Below are 22,072 nucleotides of genomic sequence, written 5' to 3' on the forward strand. Positions count from 1 at the left end.
TGGGTCAGCGAAAATGCCATCATTCTGCATGAATACATAAGTCATTTCACTAAGATGAAAGGAAAAAATCTAACATAATCCTCAAAATTGACTTAAAGAAGACTTTTGACAGATTAGAATGGTCCTTTATTAGAGACACTCTAGTGTCCTTTGGATTTCCCCATAATATAACAAAGTTAATCATGTCTTGCATCTCTACAAGCTCTATCTTTGTCCTGGTAAATTATGGGGGGGGGGGGAAGAGAATAGAACTGAATTATTTCATCCTAGTAGGGGTATCAGACAAGGGGATCCTATGTCCATTACATTTTCATCATGTGCATGGAAAGACTCTCCATGAGCATTGAGGCCCAAGTGTAAAATGGTAGTTGGTTCCCTAACAAAATTAGTCATACTAGGCCAAAAATCTCATACATATTCTTTGCTGATGACCTAACCATATTTGCAAGGGCAAATACCAAAAACTATGGCACCATCATGGAGACACTACACCACTTCAGCTGTCAATCTGGACAAAGGGTCAATACCTTAAAGTCCAAAGTTGTCTTCTCCTCAAACTGCCAACAGAATACAATAACTAGCTTAGCTAGGACATTGGACATTAAGGCCAGCACTTCTTTTGGAAAATATTTATGTTTTTCAATCTTCCATAAGAGGCTAACTAATAGGGACTTTCGGTTCAACATTGATAGTATGCAAGTTAAGCTAGCTAGCTAGAAAACCAACTTTATGAACATGACTGGGTGAACTACCTTAGCCAAGTTCTCTCTGGGGTGCATCCCTAGTCATGTCATGCAGCCAATCAAATTGATAGGATTCAAAGGAATTTCATCCGGGGTACTACTGTTGTCAAACATGCTATTAATTTGTACATCTTAATTTTTTTTAATTATTAGGGTTTTAATTCTTAAATTACTATTTTGCCCTTAATAATACTCGTTTATAGAAATAATATGATACGTTTATTATCAAAAGATTCAAAAAATATTTTTAATGTGTTATTCGCATCTTTAGTTTATGGTCATATGATTCAAATCTTCTTAATATTATTCAATATCCATATTTTGAGACATTGATTATATAGAATATGGTGCATTATTGATCAAATTACCAACTACCACATGCGACATTTATAGTCTTCCTTTCAGATACTAGCTGAGAGTGTAACTGTTGCAAGGAAATCATACTACAATTGTACATTTTTAAATAGTGCTTCAGGACCCACTCAAATTTAAACCTTCGAGGAAATTGCTCAACTATATTATTTTTTCAAATTAAATGACATACTTCCCGTTTTAATTTATTTCAAAATAAATAATATTTTTATATTTTTTTAATTTGAAAATAATTCAATTTTAAACTTTTCATTTTACCTATTTAATTTTAATAAGAAGATTTTATAATTACAAAAATATTATGTTTCATACAGCTTTTATGAAACTAATCTAAATTGAAACGGAAGTAGTATTTCCTTAAAAGCGTCATACTGTATTATGTATTTCTTAAAGAGCAACATATTATATACGGAGAACTTGTGCTTCCACTGTATTTTTCACACAGTACATTTCTCGTTTTTCTCTCTTGCTCTTTAGGTTAGCATCTATGGCGCAGCAAGAACAATTCCTCAATCCTCAATCGAAGAGACCGTCAGCTTCATCGCCCCCACTTCCTTGGAGAACTCGTATTGCACTATCCATCATCTCCGCCGTTACCAATTATTCTAGCCGTCAAAACGGCACTGTAAACCGCCGCCTCCTCGGTTTCTTCGCCCTCAAAACTCCGGCCAATCCCAATCCAGTTAACGGCGTTAAGTCCTCCGACGTCACCGTCGATCCTTCCCGCCATCTCTGGTTCCGTCTCTTCGTTCCCACCACCGATGAATCCCGAAAAATGAGTACACTTCCGATCATCGTCTTCTTCCACGGCGGAGGGTTTGTCTACCTCAGCGCGGATGGGATGGCTTACGACGCCGTTTGCCGACGTTTTGCCAGGAAAATCCCGGCCGTCGTTGTCTCCGTTAACTATCGTCTGGCGCCGGAACACCGGTATCCTGCGCAGTACGACGATGGATTTGATGTGCTGAAGTTCCTTGACGACGAGAAGAACCGGGGGATCTTACCGGATAACGTGAATCTATCATGCTGCTTCGTCGCCGGAGATAGTGCCGGAGGGAACCTCGCTCATCACATGGCTAAAAGAGCGTCGGAATCATCGTCCAGCTTCAAAACACTCAAGGTATGGTCCCTCTCTCTCCATTATCCTTCTCATTTTCCAAACCCATACATATGCCACGTCTGCATTTCTGTATATATTTTACTCCTACAAAAAATATGGATTACCATATATTTTGTATAATATTAAATTATCACTGCCTCACTGGCCACAATTATTATTGTGTCAGTTATTTAAAGTAAAATTGGTTGCTCAAATATCTCTTCTACTTTTTGCCCTTTTTCTTTTGCATTGAAAGCTTAAATGCACAAGTGGCTCTAAGTATATTTTAGTATGTTCCATTAATGTTTTTGGATCAAAATATTCTTCAACAATAGGTTTTGTAATTTTTTTGTTTAAGTTACATCAAATATTGCCAATCTCAGTGATTTTCGTACAAGCCCTAATAACTTGGGGAATTTTAAAAGTTTGCGGCAAAGAGCACTTCCCCTTAATTGAATCCTAAGTGGGGGGAATTACAATTAATGATGAATTCTGAATACTAGATAAAAAAAATTCACAAAGTAGTTCTTGTTCGGCAAAGATATTAGTCTACTGTTGGAGCACTTTGAGACGTTTTACCAAACATCATTAAGGGGTCACCTGTTAGAGTATATGAGAATACTATTGATTGGGATATGTTAAATATACTGGAATTAGTAATATTGAGATTGTTTCTTATTTACTGTTTGATTTGGTGTATTAAAAATAACATGCATTACATAATTTTTTGAAATTATTTGTTTAAAAAAATAACCTTCACATGCTTATCCACGTGTTGTTTGAAAGGGTAGTTTTGTCTTTATACATGCTTATTCATGTATTAAAATCTATGATATTGCTAATGTCATTTACTATATAGTCGTTTGATAAAGTGTGTAAGAATAATGTTGAATAGGGTGTATTAGTGATGCTGGTATTAGTTATGCTAACATATTTCTTATCCACTATTTGGTTTAATTTATTAAAGCATTCCACATTTTTTTAAAGAATTGTTTGTTTACAAAAATACACGCATAACTAGTCCATCACTTTATCTTTTTAAAAGAAACATATGTTGAGAAATATTTTTATATGAAAAAGGTTTCAAAAATAATTTGATTTGTCTACCTATATTGCAGTATAGAACTGGATATTTATTTATAAAAAAATATGCCAAGTATTTATTTATTTACTAGGGATATAACTTTATTTTTCACTTTCTTGGATTATTTTAAACTTGCATTAATATTATAGTATATTTTAATCAAGCATAAATTCTTAAGGATAATTTGTCTTTAACTAAGCTAATGCATGCATTAAAATCCATTGCATTGTTAATACCATTGTTTCTTATGCATTAGTTATGCATAAGATAATACTTGTATAACTAACGTATATGTTCAAAAAGTGTACCAAATAAGGTATTATTAATACATAAAGATAATGCATGCATTATTTTATCTAATGCATGCATTATTTTGTTTAATGCATCCTACCAAACGACCCCTAAGTATATAACTAATAAAAGTATTAGTAATACATATATTATTTTTCCTAATACTACCAAACGACCCCTTAATGTTACTGGGAAAGATGTTCCTCTGTTCTATTTTGTCATGTCTTTCAATATTGGCTAAGCCAAGATGGAAAGTGATATGTGTAGCCAAAAGAAGTACTAATAAATCTAAATCGATTAACCAATTCCTGAGAAATATCAATTAGATACTTGTACGAATCTCTTCCCCTTTATTCCTTTCGACTTGTTAATCAACAGTCTTGATTTAGATTGTGGTCCACCAGTAGAGAACCCGCAATACGAAGTGTCCACCTTTTCAACTTTGAACAAAATGTGAGGAATTTTAATGAACCAGGAATTCCATTAATTGTTTTACTCCCTTCGTTTACTTTTTAGCCGTGAAGTATTCTAAAAATAAATTTTTATTTTTATTTATTACTTTTCGTATATCAAGAAAAAAATAATTTATTTTTTCTCTTTTGTCCTTAGCATTAATTACTTATTCAAAATTATTTTTCAAATTTATTAAAACTATACACCAAATAATATGGGTATTATGGTAAATTATATATTTTATTTATTATTTCTTAAAGGGCATGCAAAGTTAATAACGGACAAGTAAAAGTGAAATACATTATTAGTAATATCGATTCCATTTTTCATTTTCTTCCTTGATGATTAAACCTAACCTACCGCACCCTTCACTTCTTTTCGTCACTGTTGGTTGCGTGTTTGATTTTAATTAGATGCTTCTGGCCACGCGTACAATAACTAAATGGAATTTACTTCCGTTAAGTAAAGAATATTGATCTTTAGATTCTCTCTGCCCCTTCATTTCCCTTTTATTTTCCTTTCGTTTCCCTTTTCTTTTCAGAATTTAACAGTCTTAAGATTTGGGAATTATGAAATAATGGTATTCCATAAAAACTGTATAGCTTATTTACCCAAAATCTAACCATATTTTAAACTAATCTATATTTATATTATCTTAAAAGAAGGGTAGTGAAGTATGAGGTTAAGTCAAGTGACTTATTAAGAAAATGTCACTTTGCGCATTTAAGACAAAATCTAAAAGAAAAGTCTTATCTATATATGTATATCTATATCATATATATATATTCAATCATCAATTTCGTTCTATTTTAGCTAAAAATATAGAAGTGAAAACTAATTAAAAGTCATAATAATACAACAACAACAACAACATACCCAGTAAAATTTTACTAGTGGGGTCTGGGGAGAGTAAAATGTACGCAGACCTTACCCTTACCTCGAAAAAGATAGAGTGGATGTTTCAAAAGTCATAATAATAAATAACCAATGACGATTGTACTTTTGGAAAAATTAAAATATGTATAAAGTGAATAATTTACTTAAGATATTAAGGATTTGATGACTTAAAATAGCAAATTTTTTAATATAAAATAAAAAAATTATTTATAAGGTAAGAAAAAAATAAAATATTAATTAAAGTATATATTCAATAACAAGAATAATGAGGTTATATTAATTTTGACAAATCGGATAAACAAATATTTTATGCATAAATAATTATTTCTTAAAATGATATGAAAACATTATTGCAACAATTAGATTTTTTTGACGATTAATATCTGAATTGAGTGCTGTAAAGTTAAGTTTGAAAGCATATGATGATTTTTGAAAATATGGTCTGATTTAGCAAATAGAAGAATAAGATATTTTTGAATTTGAGATGAGATTTTTTTTTTAAATATGATAAGAAAATTATATTTTGGAATACGAGCTATAGAGACAAAGTTACGATTGAAATAATTTTTATTTGTTAGTTGTATTATATTAAAATGAATGTGATGAAAATGAATATTAAATTCAAACAAGCTAATAAAAAGCTACATGACAATATAATTGTATTAAAATTGAATAATATAATAGCAAAATAAGGAACAAATAGAGAAAAAATAAAATTTTATTGTAAAGAAAAAAGAAAGATAAAACTTATTTAAAATTGATATGAAATTTTTTTTAAAGCATGAAAAGAAAGGTCATAATGTGGATAAGGCCACATAACTGAAGTTTAATAGATAAAATAAAGAATTAAAAATATTAAATAATAAAAATAAAATTAGAGATGATGTGAGGATATTTATACTAAGAATTAATTTAGAACTAAAATGTAAATATATAATACTTAAAAATATTATCAATAAATTTAAACAATTTAATAATTTCTAGTATTAATTTTAAATAAAATAAATATTTATTTGAAGATTAAAAAATCACATATCTATCTATATTATATTAAAGAATAATAATGGATAATAATATTAAATAAAGAGGCAAGTTAATGAAAGCCACATGGATAATAATGCTTCGCTCTAATTGAATATTAGTGGCGGAGAAATAGATAAAAAAATAGTTATACATTTATACTATCAGCTAAAAAATAAGTTGGAGAATGAACTTTTTAGAAATGGGTAAAATATGGATAAGATTCTTATTATCCATTTGAAAAATGGATAACCAATGAGTTTAACTTTTAATTGCAAATACTCAAATTGGGGAGAAATTTAAAAATAGCCAGATTTACAACTGGTCGTTCAAAAATAGCCCAATTTCAAAAGTAATCGAAATTTAGTCACTTTTCATGTAAAGATAAATCTTAGCGAAAATACTGTTCAAAACCCAGAAAATACGTCAGTATATTATGCTGGAGTTCCAGCATAAGTATACTTGAACTCCAGCATAGTATACTGGAGTTCCAGGATAAGTATGCTAGAACTCCAGCATAATATGATGGAGTTCCAGCATAAGTACACTAGAACTCCAGCATAATATACTGGAGTTCCAGCAAGTATACCAGTCCAGCATAATATGCTGGAGTTCATACACAGGTGCACCGAACTCCAGTATATTATGCTGGACCGGTCTCTGTTGCAGCAAAATAGTGGCTATTTTTTATTGACTTGGTAAACGTTGGCTATTTTTGAATGATCAGTCTGAAAATTGATTATACCGTGTTATTTTTACCTCAAATTAGTGAAACTAGAAATTTTCCCAAAAGTAATCATATTAAAGAAGCTATGGATAATATGAATATCCATATTATCTGTCGATTATTCCATTTTTTATAAGTACTAGTCTTAGGGTACGCGCGATGCGCGTGAATCATGTCTCAATGAGTATAATATTTAAAATATAGTACTAAGTTATAAAATAAAAGTGTAAGTTCCTAAAGATGATTATGGATATTAATTGTGTATAACTAACTCAATAATTAAAAAAAATATCTTATGAGTCCTCAACATAAATAATTCAAACTTAAAATTTGTTCCAACTTTACAATTTCAGATTTTCAGTTTCACGGGCAAGAACCTTGAAAATCTAAATAATCTTGAAGGATACAATTTACAACATATATTCAGGTAACTAATAATCTACGAACTTTAAATAAACGCAAAATTAAAGTACAATAATAAACAAAAAGGGACATTTAAAAAAAAAACAAGCTAGTAAGAGAATCTACGATTGAAATCTAGCTAATAAACTCACTCATATTTAGCTAAATGTAACATGGATTAAAAATTAAAGAATCTCATAAATTATCTTGTTAATTTTACGTCTTTTATTGATTTCTGCTCAACATTGCTCATAAGTATAGTAGTGTATTTAATACTTTTGAAAGTTAAAAGTATAATATTGAATAATATTATTAGTGCAATAGTCTTGTATATTTTTAAAAAGTGAACTATCTACGCTATTGTCCAAGAACTCGTACTTCTTCTTTTTTAAATCTTTTTATTTTTCCTTTATTTTATTTTCTTATCATTTATATATAGTTTACACATTAGACTTATACAAAGTTCAAAATCAAAAGAAAAAAAAAATTTAACTTTTTCCATGGTTCATATAAGAAATAAATTAATAAGTAAATTTAATTAATTTTAAGCTCTAAAATTTTAAAAAAAATAATAATTAAATAACTATTATATGAAATGTTTATTATAATATTTAACATATAATTGAGGAACTTCAGAATATATTTTTATGTGTGATAAAGATCAAGTTTGAAATGAAAAGAAAAAGCATTAGTTTTAAATTTTAGTCCTTTATTGTATGTAAATATTATTTCATAAATAAAAAGTATTCTATTAAGTTTAAGAAACTCACATTTTCTTATTAATTTATATATGTTAGGTAAGAAAGTCAAGTTTTAAACTCACGGTAATAATTAGGACTTCTTATTTAGTTCAATAAGGAAATATTTAAATTTTAGGTGATTCAAATACCCTAATTATTAGGAAAGTAACTAAATTACAATTATGTCCTATGTGAAATTTATTTTTAGAGGGTAAAAAAGACGAACAACATTTCGCTAAGGGCCTTCGTGCTTTTAATATAGTATAGATTAAATATGGGTTGGGTATGATAATTTATCTGTCTTTACATTATCTTTTTTCAGCCTTATATCTGACCCGACCCGTTCCCTATTGAATATTACCAGCCTTCCAAATATTATTCTTTTTATTTGAATTACGTATTGAAAGATCATCTGACTCTAAAAGGTGATTGGACTGGTGGCCATACAACCATTTTTCGGAGGTGAGGAACGAACCGAAGCAGAAACAAGACTAGCAAAGATTGACCCATTGATATCAGTGACTCGAACGGATTGGACATGGAAGGCATTCCTGCCACCGGGTGAAGGGATGGACCGGGACCACGAGGCTATCAATGTTAGCGGCCCAAGGGCCGCTGACATATCAAAGCTGGATTTTCCGGCAACGGTGGTAGTGGTAGGTGGTTTTGATTCCCTTCAAGATTGGCAAAGGAGGTACTACGAGTGGTTAAAGAAGTCGGGCAAAGAAGTCTACTTGTTAGAGTATCCAACCATGGTGCATGCTTTCTACATTTTCCCAGAGCTACCTGAATCTACACACTTAATTTCTGAGATTAAGGACTTCATTCATAAGCAATGCTCAAAGTTGTGAAGAATTGATACCATGATATATTGTTTCTTCACCAATCTGGATATCACATCATGTGCAGTAATTATAGAGTTCTCATGGAGCTAAACAAGAAAGGGATATATATTATATATGAGAATAGACAGGTTATTGGTACTCTTATTGTTGGCACTTATATTGTTATGACATTCTAGTTAATTGTTGGCACTTCACTTCCTCCAGACCCCCTACCCTCCTGGTGTGGAAATTCTATATGTTATGTCTATATTCTACTTACTTTTGTTTTTTTTTTCCCGGGATAATACATAATTACCCCTGGGATTATCTCGTTTAACCAGATGCACTCTTGCTAGGTTCCTATGACCCCCTTGCATTTGTTAAAATTGGAATTAATAGCACCTTTTGAGCTGATGTGGCATATGTTGTGGTTTACACTTCGGTTTAGCGCATGAAAAGCTCCAAGACAATCTTTTTTTCACTTTTTTCTATTTTTCTCTTCATTCTTTTTCTTTTCTTTTGTTTTTCTCTCTTCTTTTCATCTACTTATCTCTCCATCTGCAACTTCACCATTCACACCCATCTCTTTTTTGTTTTTATCTCCTTATCTCTTCATCTGGATGGAAAAGAAAAATATGTAGCCCTTGGTAATTGAAGCATAATTCTTATCTTCTTGAAGAGACATTGACTAGCACATTTTTCTTCTTCAAATTGAAATTGAAAAATTGGTCCTTTTTGGCAGAAGAAGATTTGAATAATCTAAAGTCCAAACAAGCACCACTTGTATATCTTTACGTGAAAAGTGGCTAAATTTCGATTACTTTTGAAATTGTGGCTATTTTTCAACTACAAGATTTGAATAATCTAAAGTCCAAACAAGCACCACTTGTATATTTTTACATAAAAAGTGGTTAAATTTCGATTACTTTTAAAATTGTGGTTATTTTTCAACTACCACTTGTATATCTGGGTATTTTTGAATTTCACTTGCACCAATAGCATCAACTACAGTTGAAGGATTCAGCCCACAAAGTAACGGATACTGTGGCAAACTAAAAATGGAACTAATTTCTTTTGTTCCTTCTTTTTACTCGTTCTTTCTTTTTTCTTTTTCTTTTTTAATCCCTAATATTGTTGTGGAAGAATGACCCAAAATCGGTAGCGATAGAATTTCGATTTGGTGATGATTTAATTTTTCAGAATTTAGTTTAATGGTGATTTTAATTTTCAGATTTTGGTTAGATGCTAACTTTTAGGTGGTGAATTTAAAATTTTGGGATTATAATTTGGTGGTAACTTAATTTTTATTTCAATTTTGTGGTGGTATGACACTTATACTCGGTGCATAATATAGCGTAAGTATATATATTATATATATATATATATATATATATATATATGTAAGCATATCCAAGTGTTTTATTATTTTCCTTATACGTAGTGTATAGTATAGCGTAAGTATATACATTATATATATATATATATATATATATATATATATATATATATAAGCTATATTCGATACAGTATTACCTAATACACTTATACTTAGTGCATAGTATAGCGTAAGTATATATATATATATATATATATATATATATATATATATATATATATAAGCTATATATATATATATATATATATATATATAAGCTGTATTCGATATTGTATTACCTAATACACTTATACTTAGTGCATAGTATAGCGTAAGTATATATATTATATATATATATATATATATATAAGCTATATTCGATACAGTATTACCTAATACACTTATACTTAGTGCATAATATAGCGTAAGTGTCACGACCCAAAATCCCAACCCGGTCGTGATGGCGCCTCTCGTGGGGACAAGGCTAGCCAATAACAAAACAATACATCTCTTTATAATTACTTAGTGGGAATAAGTCTAATTCGCAGATAATATAATCACAAGTGCGAAGTAAACATGATAGAATAATGGAAACCATCCCGACTCAGCCCGAAATCGGGGTGTCACAAGCCACGAGCATCTAAAGATCTAAATACTAATACAAGACCAGCAATATACAGAATGGAATTTAGAATCAATGAAGAAATACGGTGCCGTGAACGCTGACGGTCACCTTGCTCAGCTACAATAGTATACCTTCAGTCCGCTAATAACCCGCTACCGGGTGAACAGTACCTGCAACTGCACGCGAGGTGCAGGGAGTAAAGTGAGTACTTCCAACTCAGTGGTAATAAGAGTAAATAATAACTGAGCGATAAGAAATCACGTAAGAACACTTCATCATGCTATCTAAGACGGTACAACCCTTTTTGAAAACAGTAATTCCATGAAAATCCTTTATAAAATATCTGACTCAGTTTTAAACCTCTTTTGAAAATAATCTTTTTAATATTTGCAAAATAATTCCAACCATCAGTGCCACTATGCACAGAAACCCGCCCCTCGGGCAATATCTTTGTTCCTGGTCAGCCACTCGGGCCCCAACACTCAAGGATCAGATAGCACCAGCAAAAGCAGATAAATATCTCCAGAAATATCACAACAACAAATAATGAACAAATGCATGAATGCAATGCAATGCATATGATGGTACATTCCAGTACCCACTGCGGCGTGCAGCCCGAGCCATCCATATTTATTTATCGTCGACGGCGCTCACTGGGGGTGTGTACAGACTCCAGAGGGGCTCCTACAGCCCAAGCGCAATATCTTGGTTAGTCATTGTTACCTGACCGGTCAGCCATTGTTACCTGACCAATTTATATCATCCAGTGCCATTTGTTACCACTGTTCAAGTATATCATCCAGTGTCATTGTTACCACTATTTCAAGTATATCACACAGTGTCATTGTTACCATTGTTTAGAGTATATCACACAATGTCATTGTTACCACTGTTTCAAGTCACTTTATAATCAGTCCAGAAAATAATATAATAAGCCCATTGGGCATTTACAAAATCGAAGTTTCCAACCCGAAATGCATTTAAAATATCATTTAAGTTTTCAAAACTTAGAAATACGACTGGGTTTGCAAAACAACATTTAAAACCTTGGACTGAAGTTAGATGATATGCAAATCATGATAAGCAGTAATATCAATCCTCGAAGGATTTTACAAGTCGGCACAAGGCCCCAAACATGGCAATCGGCCCAAATTATGATGATAACAAGTAATTTCAATCAAATACACAGTAAAATCAACAACCGGGACGGACCAAGTCACAATCCCCAACGGTGCTCTACCCCACGCTAATATTCGGCGTGCAAGTCACCTCAATACAGCACTATGATGTGCAAATCCGGGGTTTCAAACCCTCAAGATATCATTTACAAGTATTACTCACCTTGAACCGGTGAAATCTCTAGCCCGCGACGCCTTTGACCATTAAACCGGACTCCACACGCATCGAATCTAACCAAAATCAAAGCGAATACATCACAATATGCTAAGGGAACAATACCCAATCGAAAACAATCGAGAAATGTCTTAATTCACGAAATTTGCAAAACCCGAGCCCCGGGCCCACGTCTCGAAACTCAGCAATTTTTACATCAATACGATCCTTATCTCGCCACGAGTTTATACATACCAAATTCACAAAAATCGGAGTCCATTTGTCCCCTCAAATCACCATTTTAGAATTTCAATCTCAAGCCCTAATTTCTTATAATTTGGCTATGTTTTCATGGATTTCAAGGATGATTCTTCGATAAAATCATGTATTTAACTCATAAAACTTACCTCTAATCGATCTCAGTTGAAACTCCTTTCAATCCCCGTCCAAAAGCTCTAAAAAATGACTGAAAATGGTGCAAAAATGACCCAAAATCGGGTATAAACCCGCTGCCCAGATTTTTCGAAATTACTGTTCACCCGCGCGATTAATGTTCACACCGCGTGGTCACTGTTCACTGTTCACCTGCGCGATTACTGTGCACGCGCGGGTACTGTTCACTGCTGCAGAAAATACAGCAGCTTTTTAAGAAATTTGCAGCACAACCATTTTTCACTAAAATGGCTCTAACTCCATCATACGAACTCGGAATTATACGATTCTTGTTCCTATGAGTCACAAATAATAATACGAACACAACCCTTTAATCAAAACTCAATTCGGAGCTCGTTTGCCTAGTTAAATACCCATTTCGCTCGTTAAACAATTAACTCACATTTCGCGTCAAAAACCCAATCGCGACTTGATGAAATTAAACCAAAATTTCCAGATCAGTCCTATAATTCATGATTTAAATTTTGGAAGTCTCGAAATCAAATTTGGATCTATAGAACTAAAAATGAACCTTTAGATCATTACATTTATGCTCAAAACGGCAAAAATCTTCCAAAAATGACCCGTTGGGCATCCGAAACACACCCGAGGCCCCCGGGACCCTGACCAATAACACCAACCAGTTCCAAAATACATTACGGACTTTCTCCAGGCCTCAAATCACATCGAACAACGCTAAAATCATGAATCAACCTCCTATCCAAGCTTTATGAACTTTAGAACTTCCAACTTCTATTTCCGATGCCGAAACCTATCAAATCACGTCCGACTGACTTCAAATTTTGCACACAAGTCCAAAATCAAATAACAAAGCTACATCAACTCTCGGAATTCCATTCCGACTCCCGGATCAAAATTTCACCTATCAACCGGAAATCGCCAAAATACTAACTTCATCAAAATAGGCTAACTTCTTCACCGGACCTCCAAAATTACTTTCGATTGCGCTCCTAAGCCTTAAATCATCACCCGGAGCTAACCGAATCATCAGAATTCAATTCTAAGCCCTCTAACTCACAAGTCAACATCCGGTTGACTTTTCCAACTTAAGCCTTCTTAAAAGAGACTAAGTGTCTCATTTCTTATCAAAATCATTCCAAATCAATTCTAACGCACCCCATACCGGTAATGAAACACAAGAAAGCAGAAAATGGGAAGAACGGGGTAGTAACTCATGAGATGACGGGTCGGGTCGTCACATTCTCCCTAACTTAAACAAACGTTCATCCTCGAACGTGCCCAGAGTTGTTCCAAAAGCCCATAAATCATAGAACTACCTTTTTACTTCTGAAACCATCGATATGATCAAAACCTCACACCTATACTTTGAATAGTCCCAAACCAGTTGTGATAAACCATACCTGTACCCTCGAGTGAAATCATAGGTTATACCGCGTAATCCAGGCACTCGAAACGATAACTTCTATTCACAGTAGTTGCCCACAACCACAAAATACCGATAGAAAATCCCTTATTAGCTAAAGTCTTATTCCAACACTTTCATATACTGCCAACGATAACTGAGACTCGCAGCAAACATAACCATCTCTCAGATCAACCACTTATGAAGCCACTCCCCTTTTCACTAATACCACAACAGATTTCTGAGCCGAACCTCGATATTATCCTACTAACGAGCCGAAATCAAATTTGTTCGTATTCGTCAATGATCCCAATGATCACCTTGAATCCAATACACCACTCTGGTGATATGACACCTCAATACAGGCCTAAGCCTCAACTTGTGTTATATGCGCACCAATAAGAAACGGTCCAAACATACTCAAAGCAAGAAAATTATTCAACTGAGAGAGTTGTGCCTCAAATTCACTAGTACTGCCACAACACAAGGCTGAGACCCTGTCTCACATCATAGAAATAGGATACACAAATTTGACCCGCAAGGTCATGTTTCCACACTTCTTTGTTGCACGTGCGATCCCATCCAAATACTTATTCCACGTGAAACACCTCTGCACTGACATCCACCACGAAGGCCCAATTAAGAAGCAATCTTTCCCAGGTGTCCGCTGGTTCCTTGAAATATAAATCATTCTGCTAAAACATATTCTAACGCACTTCACCACTTAACCTGTGACATTTCCGGCGTAGCCCCTAATGCAATAGTTCAAAATTACCCAACACTAAAACAACCAGTCTGAATTTCAACATCACATCCAAAATATAACACACCAACGAATAAAGATCCACCACCACCACATAGCCTGTACATCAGAACTCCATATAGCACACAAATCATCATACCTGATCCCAGTTTCCACCGTGCAATACACACACATATTTGATACTCCTTCATTCCATGACAGATACTAGATACTTACATGTTCTTCCGAGCAAACCCGAATATTACCAGTGGACCCAACAAGAACATGCCGCAATACTACTGAAATATAATCAGTTTAATCACATTACCTTTTTCTGAGACATATACTCTCATCAAATCACTTCCACTTAGCAATATCATTTTCCCAAATCATCCGAAGATCATTTATCTAATCACTTAGGAGGAATCACTACACATCCCATGCTCTGCATGACATACATAGGTCTTGTTCAAATTCTTACAATACTGACACGACGGATGAGACCTGTACACATTCATAACTACTATCGAAACAACAATTCATTAGTTATATATTCTTGGCAAGAACTATCACCTCATTCTGAGCCAAACAATGGTCTTAGCTCTTTAATTTACTTCACATACTCAGATTGCACTGATCTCAAATTCAATGATCTCGCCCCGCCCAGCATGAACTGCTCGGGCAATAAGCCACTCAAGACATAATTAAAAGTCGCATATGATGCCCCAATGTGCCAATAGGCTACCAGTTCGAACGCAATACAAAAGAAAACGAGCTCTTGAAGGAATTACCAAATCCTACGCACTAATACAGACTTTCCTTGGAAAACAGGAAACAAGGCATACAAAGATAGCATATGAGAAAACTATACCTGATTTCACACTGTTGCGGCGTGCAACCTGATCCGGATAACATACCCATGGCGGCATGCCACCCGATCCACATATAGATCTCACATAAGGAGATGCACATCGAGCCAAGTTTGCTCATTACAATAAGATACCGAGTATCGGTCGTAAGCATGCTAAGTGCATAATAATATCTCTGAGGGACTTATAGCGTTATAAGTTACAAAACTCAAGCACAACTGAGGTGCAATGTACAAATCTGAATTTTCAAGAGCCAAGATGCTCATATAGCGTCATTCCTACACAAATTCTCAACACATAACAATTTCTCAAATCGCCTTACAACTCACACGGCGCAATGCATCACTACGCGAAATATCTGACAATGAAACATCAACCTAACTACTCCTCCATGAGGATTGTGTCACTAAAATGCACACATCTGGCCTGCTATAGAGCCATTATTCACATTAAATCTATTTATCGACTTCAAGCCGATTCTGATCACACTAGACTAGTCTGATAAACTTTCAAAGGTCCATAATAACTTCCAGTTTCTTCTAAAATCACAAGAACAACCATCACAATCGGAGTAATCCTTCCCAACTCACAACCCAATATGCCAAGTGCCCTCCAGGCATGAATCTTTAATTTAATGACACTATCACAAACTCCCTACTTGGTTTACATCTTTATTCAATCAAGTGATCACATGCCACACTTATAAAATCTTCCAGTGGGTCACACTCCCACACCCTACCACAAAATATTTGGAGCGTACCTCCAAAACATCGATCGCACTAACGTTGCAGAGCGATAGAGAATCATTAACCAGGACGTAAAACCCTTTTTACAAGACACCGATCTTAGGTGACGCTGAAGACAATGCCAACTTACCGTAAACATCGAAACTTATCTCCTGCTCATCCGAGCTCATGACATCTTGTCAAAAAAAAAAGATTCCTTCACTTGTGCCATTCTCGGCGAAATTTCCACAACCAGAACTAACTCATCAGCATGTATCAAATCGGAACTAACATAGTACATAACCGTACAATCCGCTAACCAATAGCAAGCTCCCCAACTTGGCTCGAAGCCATAGATCACAATACTTATACTCTATTGCTGTCGTAATACCATAGTGAGATTAAACTCACTCCTTCATAAGCTTGTGGAAATACAAATCATCTGGAATTTTAACTTTTCTGCAATTCCTGCATTTACTCACACAACAGTTAAGCCCACTCTTTAGGCGACAAAATTTTTACTAAGTCCCAAATTTTTCAAAAACTTCGGCAGAGTCTCCTTTGTAATTGGGCATATCCACCTGCCAGAGAATCACCAAAATAATCCTAACAACACGTCCACAACTTGACAAAGCATCACAATGTATATCAACAACATTAATCTCAATACTACTTGTATTATATTATCAAAATTGATACATGGACATGCGTTGCACCTACTCGAATCATAAGACATAGAAAAATACACTTCAATCCTCCATTATTGGGCTATTCAATTGAGTAAGAACATATTCTTTATTTAATGTTTTCGACCTTCAAGGTGGTCTCCTCGACTCAACGATTTCGTCATAATACATTTACAAAAGCGATCTCAGCTCCCAGACTCATCTCACGTCATATAGAAACATCTCACAGTACTAACATACCCTCACGTAGCTATCCAGCCATGATTCCCACTAGTAGGGACAATACCAAACATAAAGGTTCAAAACACTTGCTCGCACAATCAGCACCTCGGTGCTCAAGCCATTGGCAAAGATTCGGCCTCAAGTCCTCCAGACTGGCCTAACGTCAAACTGATAAAGATTACACCTCGCCCCTCAATCGGGGAATCAAAAGCCATTGAGGCACATCTGATACTGAGTGCCCGTTCGTGCATACGATCACGCGGAAAGAATTTCAAGAGTTTCCTTTCAAGCTGAATCAAGGACGCACGATAAGAATTCAAGAATGTGAAGTTTTCCTAAAGGTTCTGCAGCCTCTCGAGGATAAATACAGACGTCTCCGTGCCGATCCGCGAGACTCTACTAAACCTGCTCATGACTCGTGAGACCTAGTAACCTAGGCTCTGATACCAACTTGTCACGACCCAAAATCCCAACCCGGTCGTGATGGCGCCTCTCGTGGGGACAAGGCTAGCCAACAACAAAACAATACATCTCTTTATAATTACTTAGCAGGAATAAGTCTAATTCGCAGATAATATAATCACAAGTGCGAAGTAAACATGATAGAATAATGGAAACCATCCCGACTCAGCCCGAAATCGGGGTGTCACAAGCCACGAGCATCTAAAGATCTAAATACTAATACAAGACCAGCAATATACAGAATGGAATTTAGAATCAATGAAGAAATACGGTGCCGTGAACGCTGACGGTCACCTTGCTCAGCTACAATAGTATACCTTCAGTCCGCTAATAACCCGCTACCGGGTGAACAGTACCTGCAACTGCACGCGAGGTGCAGGGAGTAAAGTGAGTACTTCCAACTCAGTGGTAATAAGAGTAAATAATAACTGAGCGATAAGAAATCACGTAAGAACACTTCATCATGCTATCTAAGACGGTACAACCCTTTTTGAAAACAGTAATTCCATGAAAATCCTTTATAAAATATCTGACTCAGTTTTAAACCTCTTTTGAAAATAATCTTTTTAACAGTTGCAAAATAATTCCAGCCATCAGTGTCCACTATGCACAGAAACCCGCCCCTCGGGCAATATCTTCGTTCCTGGTCAGCCACTCGGGCCCCAACACTCAAGGATCAGATAGCACCAGCAAAAGCAGATAAATATCTCCAGAAATATCACAACAACAAATAATGAACAAATGCATGAATGCAATGCAATGCATATGATGGTACATTCCAGTACCCACTGCGGCGTGCAGCCCGAGCCATCCATATTTATTTATCGTCGACGGCGCTCACTGGGGGTGTGTACAGACTCCGGAGGGGCTCCTACAGCCCAAGCGCAATATCTTGGTCAGTCATTGTTACCTGACCGGTCAGCCATTGTTACCTGACCAATTTATATCATACAGTGCCATTGTTACCACTGTTCAAGTATATCATCCAGTGTCATTGTTACCACTATTTCAAGTATATCACACAGTGTCATTGTTACCACTGTTTCAAGTATATCACACAGTGTCATTGTTACCACTGTTTCAAGTCACTTTATAATCAGTCCAGAAAATAATATAATAAGCCCCTTGGGCATTTACAAAATCGAAGTTTCCAACCCGAAATGCATTTAAAATATCATTTAAGTTTTCAAAACTTAGAAATACGACTGGGTTTGCAAAACAGCATTTAAAACCTTGGACTGAAGTTAGATGATGTGCAAATCATGCTAAGTAGTAATATCAATCCTCGAAGGATTTTACAAGTCGGCACAAGGCCCCAAACATGGCAATCAGCCCAAATTATGATGATAACAAGTAATTTCAATCAAATACGCAGTAAAATCAACAACCGGGACGGACCAAGTCACAATCCCCAACGGTGCTCTACCCCACGCTAATATTCGGCGTGCAAGTCACCTCAATACAACACTATGATGTGCAAATACGGGGTTTCAAACCCTCAAGATATCATTTACAAGTATTACTCACCTCGAACCGGTGAAATCTCTAGCCCGCGACGCCTTTGACCATTAAACCGGACTCCACACGCATCGAATCTAACCAAAATCAAAGCGAATACATCACAATATGCTAAGGGAACAATACCCAATCGAAAACAATCGAGAAATGTCGAAATTCACGAAATTTGCAAAACCCGAGCCCCGGGCCCACGTCTCGAAACTCAACAATTTTTACATCAATACGATCCTTATCTCGCCACGAGTTTATACATACCAAATTCACAAAAATCGGAGTCCATTTGACCCCTCAAATCACCATTTTAGAATTTCAATCTCAAGCCCTAATTTCTTATAATTTGGCTATGTTTTCATGGATTTCAAGGATGATTCTTCGATAAAATCATGTATTTAACTCATAAAATTTACCTCTAATCGATCTCAGTTGAAACTCCTTTCAATCCCCGTCCAAAAGCTCTAAAAAATGACTGAAAATGGTGCAAAAATGACCCAAAATCGGGTATAAACTCGCTGCCCAGATTTTTCGGAATTACTGTTCACCCGCGCGATTAATGTTCACGCGCGTGGTCACTGTTCACTGTTCACCCCGCGCGATTACTGTGCACGCGCGGGTACTGTTCACTGCTGCAGAAAATACAGCAGCTTTTTAAGAAATTTGCAGCAAATGGCTCTGACTCCATCATACGAACTCGGAATTATACGATTCTTGTTCCTATGAGTCACAAATAATAATACGAATACAACCCTTCAATCGAAACTCAATTCGGAGCTCGTTTGCCTAGTTCAATACCCATTTCGCTCGTTAAACAATTAACTCACATTTCGCGTCAAAAACCCAATCGCGACTTGATGAAATTAAACCAAAATTTCCAGATCAGTCCTATAATTCATGATTTAAATTTTGGAAGTCTTGAAATCAAATTTGGATCTCTAGAACTAAAAATGAACCTTTAGATCATTACATTTATGCTCAAAACGGCAAAAATCTTCCAAAAATGATCCGTTGGGCATCCGAAACACACCCGAGGCCCCCGGGACCCCGACCAATAAGACCAACCAGTCCCAAAATACATTACGGACTTTCTCGAGGCCTCAAATCACATCGAACAATGCTAAAATCATGAATCAACCTCCTATCCAAGCTTTATGAACTTTAGAACTTCCAACTTCTATTTCCGATGCCGAAACCTATCAAATCACGTCCAACTGACTTCAAATTTTGCACACAAGTCCAAAATGAAATAACAAAGCTACAGAAACTCTCGGAATTCCATTCCGACTCCCGGATCAAAATTTCACCTATCAACCGGAAATCGCCAAAATACTAACTTCACCAAAATAGGCTAACTTCTTCACCGGACCTCCAAAATTACTTTCGATTGCGCTCCTAAGCCTTAAATCATCACCCGGAGCTAACCGAATCATCCGAATTCAATTCCGAGCCCTCTAACTCACAAGTCAACATTTGGTTGACTTTTCCAACTTAAGCCTTCTTAAAAGAGACTAAGTGTCTCATTTCTTATCAAAATCATCCAAATCAATTCTAACGCACCCCATACCGGTAATGAAACATAAGAAAGCAGAAAATGGGAAGAACGGGGTAGTAACTCATGAGACGACGGGTCGGGTCGTCACAGTAAGTATATATATATTATATATGTAAGCTATATTCGATATAATATTACCTAATAGACTTATACTTAGTGCATAATATAGCGTAAGTATATATATTATATATATATATATATATATATAGAGAGAGAGAGAGACACGCACGATTCGTAGTACTATTCATCCCTTGTATTACAAAAGTATTAACGGCTTATATTTATATTATTTAGATAGTAAATACAAATGTGATTTTTAATTTTGACCATTGTTGACCTGAATAGAGACCAACTTTGGTCGCTATTTATTCAAGAATTTAGTTTAGTGACCAAAGTTGGTCGCTATATTTAAATCAGATTTAATTATATTTCATATAATATTTAAATTAATAATATAATTATTAAAATTGTATAACTTGGCCCCATTTAAGCGACCAAAGTTGGTCGGTATCTGCCTACCCTTTAAGTAGCAACCAACATTGGTCGTCATTTTTATATTATATATATTTATATTTTATAATTTTTTTAAAATAATAATATAATTATTAAAATTTTGTAGGTGGGTCCCACTTTAGGGACCAACATTGGTCACTAATCTCAGTAAATGTTTGACCAAGAAAGTCTGACCAGTCCAGTCAATATTTTGACTAATATAGCAACCAAGTAGCGACCAACCTTGGTTGCTATTTTGTTTCTTTTATTTATTTTATTATTTTCGCTAATTTAGCGTCCAACTTTGGTCGCTTTTTCCCACAGACCAATTTTGGTCGCTAAATTTTGGTCGCTCTTATCCGGATTTCTAGTAGTGAAAAACAACAACCAGAGACCCTCCTTTTGTTTTCTTTTAGTTCTTTCTAATTAACCACATGGAAAAAGAAAAAAAATTGCCACAGACACGTTCCTTTTAAAACGAGAACCCTAGCGGCAACGTTGTATTCTTTTCCTCCTCAATCAACAAAAGGAGAGGCAACTAAAATTCACATTGAAGACCAACATAAACGCTGTTACTTTTGAGAACGAGAACAAACAGCAATTTCGTTCCCGTCTTTTAAAATCACAAAAGCTGATATTTGCAAAACCAGTACGTCCTCAACGTAACTCAACACCGAGATATATAATCACACATATATCATCTACGTTATCTACTTACAAGCAGGCTCCGATACCAATTGATGGAAAACAGGTATGATCAGTGAAAGTAAATAGCCAGGATTAATTGCATGTAATATAGACAACACATAATTACAGATTTTAATCAACCATAAGATCCATACTTATTTCTTGAAGCGTGACAACGATCGCGACTCCAAGCAAGAGCGAAAACGTCCACGGGATCATCTTCCAGTTCCACAGTCTTCTGCTGTGTGACCCGAATAATGACCAAAATAATCTCGTGTGGGCGAGTTTCTCCTAGGAAAACTGTATTGTAAAACCATAGTCTC

General features: G+C 35.0%; 1 protein-coding gene across 1 annotated transcript; it reads left to right on the forward strand.

Annotated features, from left to right (window-relative positions):
- The first annotated feature begins 1,529 nt into the window (after window positions 1-1,529).
- Window positions 1,530-8,867, forward strand: LOC104228992 (probable carboxylesterase 18). Its single transcript, XM_009781555.2, has 2 exons — window positions 1,530-2,235; window positions 8,254-8,867. Exons 1-2 carry the CDS (start codon window positions 1,603-1,605, stop codon window positions 8,677-8,679), a joined length of 1,059 nt encoding a protein of 352 aa, XP_009779857.1. The 5' UTR covers window positions 1,530-1,602; the 3' UTR covers window positions 8,680-8,867.
- The last annotated feature ends 13,205 nt before the right edge of the window (window positions 8,868-22,072 follow it).

Source organism: Nicotiana sylvestris, chromosome 5, assembly GCF_000393655.2.
Source record: "Nicotiana sylvestris chromosome 5, ASM39365v2, whole genome shotgun sequence".
In the NCBI taxonomy this organism is placed as follows: domain Eukaryota; kingdom Viridiplantae; phylum Streptophyta; class Magnoliopsida; order Solanales; family Solanaceae; genus Nicotiana; species Nicotiana sylvestris.

What these genes read in the sequence shown, in the direction of transcription:
- LOC104228992 (XM_009781555.2), top strand. Translation starts at nt 1,603, where the DNA reads ATGGCGCAGCAAGAACAATTCCTCAATCCTCAATCGAAGAGACCGTCA. An exon ending in CCAGCTTCAAAACACTCAAG is followed by an intron (nt 2,236 to 8,253) that starts GTATGGTCCCTC and finishes TGACTCTAAAAG; the next exon opens with GTGATTGGACTGGTGGCCAT.